This window comes from Salvelinus sp. IW2-2015, linkage group LG19 (genome assembly GCF_002910315.2).
Source record: "Salvelinus sp. IW2-2015 linkage group LG19, ASM291031v2, whole genome shotgun sequence".
NCBI classification, from domain to species: domain Eukaryota; kingdom Metazoa; phylum Chordata; class Actinopteri; order Salmoniformes; family Salmonidae; genus Salvelinus; species Salvelinus sp. IW2-2015.
The window spans coordinates 23,382,393-23,392,192 of record NC_036859.1 but is presented as its reverse complement, the minus strand read 5'-3'; the positions used below and the strand labels follow the sequence as shown (position 1 = coordinate 23,392,192).

At 40.1% G+C, this 9,800-nt stretch overlaps 1 protein-coding gene across 6 annotated transcripts in view; it reads right to left on the bottom strand.

Annotated features, from left to right (window-relative positions):
* Nucleotides 1–814: 814 nt before the first annotated feature.
* Nucleotides 815–9,800, bottom strand: part of LOC111978888 (SMG7 nonsense mediated mRNA decay factor) — a 43,478-nt gene continuing 34,492 nt past the window's right edge. For all 6 annotated transcript variants that reach the window (XM_024009129.2, XM_024009133.2, XM_024009132.2 and 3 more), the window contains 3 exons: nucleotides 6,068–6,238; nucleotides 5,731–5,894; nucleotides 815–1,502 (listed from right to left, as the gene is read on the bottom strand). In XM_024009129.2, the coding sequence (XP_023864897.1) occupies nucleotides 1,395–1,502; nucleotides 5,731–5,894; nucleotides 6,068–6,238 (443 nt within the window). In that variant the 3' untranslated portion in view covers nucleotides 815–1,394. The remainder of the gene's footprint in view (nucleotides 1,503–5,730; nucleotides 5,895–6,067; nucleotides 6,239–9,800) is intronic.

Sequence of the window (9,800 nt, the reverse complement as noted above, 5' to 3'; positions counted from 1 at the left end):
GTGGTTGTGAAGAGGTTAGCATAAATCAGTCTCTCTCTCCTGTTCTAAGCCAAGTAGGGGAGTCAGGGACTACACCTGCCCTCTGTCCCCCAGCCACAGCCCAGCCCAACTGTCTGTCTGATGGTCTGTGTCTCGCTTGGCTTGTGCCCCATATTGCTGAACCAGCAGCTTTGCTGGACCCGTTTGCTTGTTTCCATTACATGACAGTGCCAACCATGATAGTAATAATAAAATAAAAAACACTGACCAGGCACAAAGAGAGCCAATAAAGCTGCTTAAAACTATTAAAAGGCAGACCATGAACGAAATAAACAATTATGCAGATAAGCTAGAGTTACATTTTTACTCAAAGAAAGATGGGTAAAGAGAACATATTAACATCTACTTTCCCCATAAGCAGTAAACTATTGGACATAGTTACTCAGTATTTCATAAAGCTAAAACTGCTACGAACAAATCACAAAATACAGTATTTCTAATAATTGCAAATCTCTATTAGAGCTAATAATACTATCCCTACATCTATTTTCTCATCACCGTCTCAGTTTGATTCTTTTGTTTTTGAGCGAACGTTGTGGTGAGTTTGTGAAGCGTTCCCATCATCCTCAACTGACCTGAAGATGCACCTCCCTCCTTGTAAAACCTTTACAGAAAGGAACAATCTGCAAACTGGAAAATCGCATCTATAGCATAATCTGCGTCTCATTTTCAAACGGTTCTGTGCACAGTATGATAGGCACGCTTTCCCCCCACTTTTTACCAACGACTGTGGCAATATAGCTGTTAACGCCTTCATTCGTTCATTCATAACCCGGCTACATCGCTCTCTGTCCGAGATAAAGAAAATTTTGTCAAGAATTCAGAAAGATCAGTCTTTCTTTTTTTCACCACCACATCTACCGTTTTAGGCCTACCTTGCCTTCCCAAAAACACCCCGCACCACCTTTAGGCTCCTCTCTTCTCCAGTAGGCAAATCAAAGACTGATAGTAAATCCACACCAAGAGCAGCTCAAGAATAGTTTTCAGAGACCAGATACATGGAATCCAAGTGAGATGGACTGAAGGATGGTTGTTTATTCCCACACTCTCCAGAGGAATTCAGGAGGTATGCATGGTGACTGGCTGTCAGAGGTTTTCAGTTTCCTCAATGTAAGAATCGTGCTCAGTGAGGTGGTGTGGGAGGTGCTTGCACACCCTCGTTGCCATGGGAGGCACAGAGAGAGAGTGGAGAGTAGACTTGCACCAGTCCTCCTCGTCAGCAGAAGGGTGTTTTGAGCCTGTTGGGTCATCGTTTCACCTTCCCCAGCCTCCATATGCCGGTAATTCCGATTTGGAGCTCGTTTTTTTTTTTTACTTCTTACTTCTTCACACAAGTGCTTCTGACTGCAGGCCCTTCAGTGTGGAGGGTTCATGGTGCCCCGGCCCCTCTGCTGCTTCTGCTGCATGAGGAGCTGCTCCAGGGCCGAAGGCCCCGGCTGCATCATGGAGCTAGACCAGATGGACTGGGGAGCACAGAGATAGATTGAAAAGGAATTTAACAATATGGGCTGTGGCGGTCATTACATTTTGTAAGCCGGTTACGGTCATGCAAAAGACAGCCAGTCACACGGTAATTTACAGTTAAATAACAAACACGTTTAGCATCTCCAGGACTCCACTCACACAAGTCGCTGATGCACGGCTTTGGAACATCTACATTTTAAAAAGTCTTATAAAAATCTAATTGAATATACACCATCACAATAAATCCATTTATTTTAGGCAGGTCTAAACAAAGTTTATGATATGAAGAAATTGTATTTCAGAAGAACAGAGTATGAGTTTGCCTACTATATGTTATCTGGCTATGCTCCATGCCATAAGCTGTAGGCTTGTTCATTTTGCTGACAAGATATGCTAATAAGTCCTGTGGCATTATTTTATATTACATGATTTTATAGTAAGAAGATTATAATTGAACTTAGCTGAATAAAATAAAGGATATTTTTCCCATTCCAGAGCGAGAGTGCACATATGAAGTGGCTATGTTGAGAGTAAACGTCATCATTTGAAAAAGGGTCCTATACACTAGATTTAGAGTTATTTGGCAACTTTAGTTGTGAATGATACAAACCTTAGAAATCAAAAGATATATGGGCTGCATGATGAGACRAAAAGCTTACGATCTGTTCCTTGCCTCAGGCGGCACACGCTGTTCGCTTATCATGTGATCATATTTTCACCCATCAGACTATCCTCAATTCAGTAATCTTTACAAATATCCCAAAATTGTTTCGATTTAGAATGGCCCATTATCAAATGGGCAGGAACAGGGGCAAGACATGTCATCTGTATGCACTCGAATAGCGAATGGAGGCCACCTTCCCGCTGGTACATTTTTCAGTCATGTCGGGTAGGCTACTCCGTTTATTAAGCTGTGCAAGAGGTGATGTTCTACCCAAACTCTGTATGCCATATGTTCTCCAACCCTGTTCCTGCAACTACCCAGTGCTTAAATAAGAAACCAAGTTAAATCTGTTTGGGAAAATCAACAGTAACATGTTTTCACACAAAAAAAAACATTTAATTATACAGCCCCTCTGCAATCTGAAGAAAGGAACGAAGGAAAGAGGGGAGGAGAAGGAAATGCATGGTGGTGAGATATTCTGTAGCTAAAAGACAATGTGTCAGCCTGTTCATTATGAAAATATTAGAAATGCCCTATTACTAGGCTATTCACAATCAAATACAAACTCACTATAACTGTTGGCTAACTCTGAATTTGTTGAATTTAGACTAGACCAATTATGTACCAAAGATATACTTTTGTGTGTGTACACTACCAGTCAAAAGTTTTAGAACACCTACTCATTCAAGGGTTTTTCTTTTTACCATTTTCTAGAATAATAGTGAAGACATCAAAACTATGAAATAACACATATGGAATCATGCAGTAACCAAAAAAGTGTCAAACACATCCAAATATATTTTATATTTGAGATTCTTCAAATAGCCTCCCTTTGCCTTGACAGCTTTGCACACTCATGGTTCTCTCTCAACCAGCTTCACCTGGAATCCTTTTCCAACAGTCTTGAAGGAGTTCCCAAATATGCTGAGCACTTGTTGGATGCTTTTCCTTCACTCTGCGGTCTGACTAATCCCAAACCATCTCAATTGGGTTGAGGTTGGGGGATTGTGGAGGCCAGGTCATCTGATGCAGCACTCCCTCACTCTCCTTTTTGGTCAAATAGCCCTTACACAGCCTGGCGGTATGATGGGTCATTGTCCTATTGAAAAACAAATGATAGTCCCACTAAGCGCAAACCAGCTGGGATGGCATATCGGTACAGAATGCTGTCGTAGCCATGCTGGTTAAGTTTGCCTTGAATTCTAAATAAATCACACACAGTGTCACCAGCAAAGCACCCACACACCATCACACCTCCTCCTCCATGCCTTACGGTGGGAAATACACATACGTCTCACAAAGACAGAGCGGTTGGAACCAAAAATCTAAAATTTGGACTCATGAGACCGATTTCCACTGGTCTAATGTCCACTGCTTGTGTTTCTTGGCCCAGGCAAGTTTTTTCTTGTCAATGAGGTCCTTTAGTAGTGGTTTCTCTGCAGCAATTCTTCTATGAAGGCCTGATTCACACAGTCTCCTCTGAAAATACAGTGTGTGTTACTTGAACTCTGAATCATTTATTTGGGCTGCAATTTCTGAGGCTGGTAACTAATGAACTTATCCTCTGCAGCAGAGGTAACTCTGGGTCTTCCATTCCTCTGGGAGTCCTCATAAGAGACAGTTTCATTATAGCGCTTGGTGGTTTGTGACTGCACTTGAAGAAACTTTAAAAGTTCTTGAAATGTTCCATATTGACTGACCTTCATGTCTTAAAGTAATGATGGGCTGTCTTTTCTCTTTGCTTATTTGAGCTGTTCTTTTACCAAATAGGGCTATCTTCTGTATACCCCCCCACCTTGTCACAACACAACTGTTTGGCTCAAACGCATTAAGAGGGAAATAAATTCCACAAATTAACATTTAACAAGGCACACCTGTTAATTGAAATGCATTCCAGGTGACTACCTCATGAAGCTGGTTGAGAAAATGCCAAGAGCGTGCAAAGCTGTCATCAAGGCAAAGGGTGGCTACTTTGAATTGAAAATATATTTGGATTTGTTTAACAGCCCTAGAATCAGGCTTTCATGGTCAAATTTCTCCATAGAAACCACTATTAAAGGACATGCTTGAGCCAAGAAACACGAGCAATGGATATTAGACCGGTGAAAATCTGTCCTTTGATCTGATGAGTCCAAATTTGATATTTTTGGTACCAACCGCTGTCTTTTTGCAAGATGCAGAGTAGGTGAACGGATGATCTCTGCATGTGTGGTTCCCACCGTGAAGCATGGAGGTGGTGTGATGGTACTTTGCTGGTGACACGGTCAGTGATTTATTTAGATTAAGGCACACGTAACCAGCATGGATACCACAGCATTCTGCAGCGATACGCCATCCCATCTGGTTTCCGCTTAGTGAGATGATCATTTGTTTTTCAACAGGACAATGACCCAAAACACACCTCCAGGTTGTATAAGGGCTATTTGACCAAGAAGGCGAGTGATGGAGTGCTGCATCAGATGACCTGGCCACAATCACCCGACCTCAACCCAATTGAGATGGTTTGGGATGAGTTGGACCGTGGAGTGAAGGAAAAGCAGCCAACAAGTGCTCAGCATATGTGGGAAGACCGTCAAGACTGTTGGAAAAACATTCCAGGTGAAGCTGGTAGTGAGAATGCCAAGAGTGTGCAAAGCTGTCATCAAGGCAAAGGGTGGCTACTTTGAAGAATCTTGAAAAAGAAAAAGGAGAGCCGCACACTCTAGGAGCTCAGATGCAATAATTGAATAGCCTAATAACCAACATTTTGACAGACAAGCTGTCTTCATCAGGGTATAATGACACTAGTCACTAGTTTATAGTTTCAAAGGACATACTCTAAAGAATCTCAAATATATTTTGATATGTTTAACACTTTTTTGGCTACTACATGATTCCATATGTGTCATTTCATAGTTTTGATGTCTTCACTATTATTCAACAATGTAGAAGAGAGTAAAAATAAAAACTCCGGAATGAGTTGGCGTCCCCAAGTTTGACGAATGCATTTGCATTGACGTCAGATTAGTTAGAGGGACAATAGAGCCCTGAGTACCAGACCATTAGAACCTGATGGAGGAACAATAGAGCCCTGAGTACCAGGCAATTTGGACCTGATGGAGGAACAATAGAGCCCTGAGTACCAGGCCATTTGAACCTGATGATCATTAGCAAGTTGGGTACTACCAGAGCATGTCCAAACTGCCTAAAGGGAGATTAACATGACTCAACAGTCACATGGAATTTTACTGCGGTCATGACTCATAACTGCCGGTGTGGCTGTAATACGGTCACCGCAACAGCCCTAGACAGGACCTAAAATACAGTTGGGGTGAAATAAGTGGCAATAAGAGGTGACGTCACTTAATTCTAAATGACTAAGGGGGACTTTAGTCCAGTAACTTTCCCTAAATTCAGATGTTATCCAGAAGTCTTGGTTGTTATATTCCTTGAATCACTAGGGAATAATCTTGTAATCCAGGAATTCTCAAACTGGGATTTCTTGAAAACTTGTGAATTTGTGGAAAGTTACCAGACTTACTTTTGCAACCCTAAAGGTAAGAAAGGTGTGTGTCGTGTGGTACCTTCAGACTGTCCAGGAGCACAGTGGAGGAGTCTTCCATTGGCAACTCCTGGGCGGCCCAGGAGCTGCTGGAGGCGTTCCCCTGGTGCCAGCTGTTCTCAGGGGTTCGGTGGTCTGAAGATGACGACGCAGCGGGCAGGTAGTCCAGACCAAACCCACTCACAGCTACTTGACAAAAACAGAGATTCATTATATAAAACACCATGACTTAAGAATAACACAAAATGTCTGGAAAAGGCTAAGTGTTTATACCAAACATGACATTCATTACATATATCAGTGGGTATAAGAGGTAGACGGATATCATTTATATATTTAGATTCATGAGGTTGACTTACGCGTCTTTTCCACCTTCCAGCGGTCGACCATCCTCCTGTCTCGGTTGTCGGGTGTTCCTATGGGGCCGAAGTTAGAGAAGGGGATGGAGCCATGGTTGTGCGTGGGTGGAGAAGAGGGTAAACTGCTTGGGTTGGAAGAATGGGGGGACTGGCTTGCTGGTGTAGAGTGGTCTGTTATGGAAATGGAAAAATATAATTATACTTACATGCAAATATGTCTTAATTTCTAACAGAATTTCTGCCTTTATAAAAATGTTTTTCAATAAGATTATATTGAAATATTGACTCAGATGCTAAGGCCGGACAAAGTTTAATTACTCTTAAATGGATGGCCCGCCTTAATTAGCTCCACCACCCGCAATTATTTACTTTTGTAAAAAAAAAAATTATCAGATGTTATTTTTGGGGCAATATATGCGGCGCTTTGTTTATAATGCACTGTCCTCTTGCCCTTGACGCTTTATCAAGTTGATGCGCAAGAGACCAAACAGACTCGGATTGGACAGTGAAACAAAGTGATGATACGCCACCGAGAACAGCTAGCATGTCCAGCAAAGTACATCGCCAGTGGCACTCTCACACTTRGTGCAGATCAGCAGCTCCACAATGATGTTATTGACCGTCTCCAAGGTGGGGGCTTTTCGTGGCAGCCAGACGAGACAATTGAAGAAGGATGCGGTGAGCAAAGTTACTGGGCTCGAATTTAGTAAAACTTGCTCTATATAGATTGACGCTTCTAATTGGGCATGTTATAAACAAATATTTGTATTATTTATATTATTATTGTATGAACATTTTGTTAACTTCTTGTCAATAGGGAGCGCTGTTTTCACTTTGGAAAAAATCGTGCCCAAATTAAACGGCCTCGTACTCTGTTCTAGATCATACAATATGCATATTATTATCACTATTGGATAGAAAACACTCGGAAGTTTCTAAAACTGTTTGAATTATATCTGTGAGAAAAACAGAACTCATTTGGCCATTTGGCAGCAAACTTCCAAACAGGAAGTGAAAAATCTGAAAACGAGGCTGTTTCAGGGCCTGCCTATTCAACTGGCTTTTATTTATCGATATGTATGCACTTCATACGCCTTCCACTAGATGTCAACAGGCAGTGGAAAGTTGAATGGGGTGTCTAGCTTGATCTGAGGCCGAATAAGAGCTTTTGGAGTGACAGGTCAGCCCTTTTGTCAGTTTTCCACGGCGCGCGAAGGAGCTCCACATTGTCTTCTGAAAAGCGTTCGGTATACACGGCGAATATCTCCGGCTCTGATTTTATTTGATACATATGAGAAAAACATCATAAAGTACGATTTTTCAACTGAGTTTTATCAGTTTATTCAACGTTTATTGGGACTTTTGGAATTTTCCGTTCTTTGCGCCAAGAGATGATGGGAATGTTCGCGCCACAATGCTAGCCAAGGTTGCTAATTCGACAGAAGAAATGGACATTCTAAAACCAAACAACGATTTATTCTGGAAATAGGACTCCTTGCACAACATTCTGATGGAAGCTCAGCAAAAGTAAGACAACATTTATGATGTTATTTCGTATTTGTGTAATATGTTGACTCCTATTCTCCGCCGTGTTGGTGAGCGCTGTCTCACAATAACGCATGCTGTATGTTATGGTAAAGTTATTTWAAAAAATCTAACACAGCGGTTGCATTAAGAACCAGTGTATCTTTCATTTGCCATACAACAAGTATTTTTATGTAAAGTTTATGATGAGTTTTTTGGTCAGATTAGGTGAGTGTCCAAAATATCTCCGGACATTCTGGTGAATCGTTGCTATGTATTCACAATGTATAACCACGATTTGCAGCTCTAAATATGCACATTTTCGAACAAAACATAAATGTATTGTATAACATGATGTTATCAAGCTTTCATCTGATGAAGTTGTTCAGGTTAGTGATTAATTTTATCTCTATTTTGTCGGTTTTGTGCAAGCTTATTTGGCGGGAGTAAATTGCGTTGTGTGTTTGGCTACTGTAGTGAGCTAATAGAAATATATATAGTGTTTCGCTGTATTAAATAAAAATGAAAATCGGGAAATATTGGCTGGATTCACAAGATGTTTATCTTTCATTTGCTGTACACCATGTATTTTTCATAAATGTTTTATGATGAGTATTTATGTATTTCACGTTGCTCTCTAATTATTCTGACTGCTTTGGTGCTATTTGTGATGGTGMCTGCAATGTAAAACCAGGATTTGTAGCTATAAATATGCAAATTTTTGAACAAAACACAAATGTATTGTATAACATGATGTTATAAGACTGTCATCTGATGAAGTTGTTCAAGGTTAGTGATTCATTTTATCTCTATTTGTGGGTTTTGTGAAGGCTACCTATGCGGTGCGAACATGGTGAAAATATGCCGTTGTGTGTTTGGCTATTGTGGTTAGCTAATATAAATACATAGTGTTTTCGCTGTAAAACATTTTTTTTTAAATCGGAAATGATGGCTGGATTCACAAGATGTTTATCTTTCATTTGCTGTATTGGACTTGTGATTTCATGAAATTATATTATATGATATCCCTGTCCCGTTAGGCTAGGCTATGCTAGTCAGCTTTTTTGATGAGGATGCTCCCGGATCCGGGATGGGTATGAAGTAAATGTTAACGCCTATAGGAGATGCATTCAGGTAATGAACTCATTATTATACAACAACATTTTAATATGATTACAATTATTTGTCAATAAATTCAAGAATTAGATTTTTTTTTTGTCTACTCTATACATCACATTAATGGATAGGAGGCAGCATTTTCACATTTGGATGAAAAGCGTGCCCAGAGTAAACTTCCTGCTACGCAGGCCCAAAAGCTAGAATATGCATATAATTAGTAGATTTGGATAGAAAACACTCTGAAGTTTCTAAAACTGTTTGAATAACATAATTTATTTAGCAGGCGAAACCCCTAGGACAAACCATTCAGATTATTTTATTTTTTTGAAGTCACTCTCTTTTCAATGGATTTTCATTGGGAATACAGATTTAATTGACCTTCTTGCAGTTCCTACCGCTTCCACTGGATGTCAACAGTCTTTAGAAATTAGTTGAGGGTTTTTCCTTTGTGTAATGAAGAAGTACGGCCATTTTGAATCAGGGTCACTTGAAGTGTCCTGTTAGATAGAGGCACGTGACCAGAAAGCATGCTACAGATTGTTTTAATCCTGTATTGAACACAGATCATCCAGTCTTCAATTTTATCGATTATTTACGTTAAAAAACACGTAAAGTTGTATTACAAAAGTAGTTTGAAATGTTTTGGCAAAGTTTACAGGTAACTTTTGAGATATTTTGTCGTCATGTTTCACGAGTTGGAACCGGTGTTTTTCTGGATCAAACGCGCCAAATAAATGGACATGTTGGATATATAATCGAACAAATTAATCGAACAAAAGGACCATTTGTGATGTTTATGGGACATATTGGAGTGACAGATAAAATGAGAAGAAAAAAAATACAGAAAATCACATTGTAGGATTTTTAATGAATTTATTTGCAAATTATGGTGGAAAATAAGTATTTGGTCAATAACAAAAGTTTTTCTCAATACTTTGTTATATACCCTTTGTTGGCAATGACAGAGGTCAAACGTTTTCTGTAAGTCTTCACAAGGTTTTCACACACTGTTGCTGGTATTTTGGGCCATTCCTCCATGCAGATCTCCTCTAGAGCAGTGATGTTTTGGGGCTGTTGCTGGGCAACACGG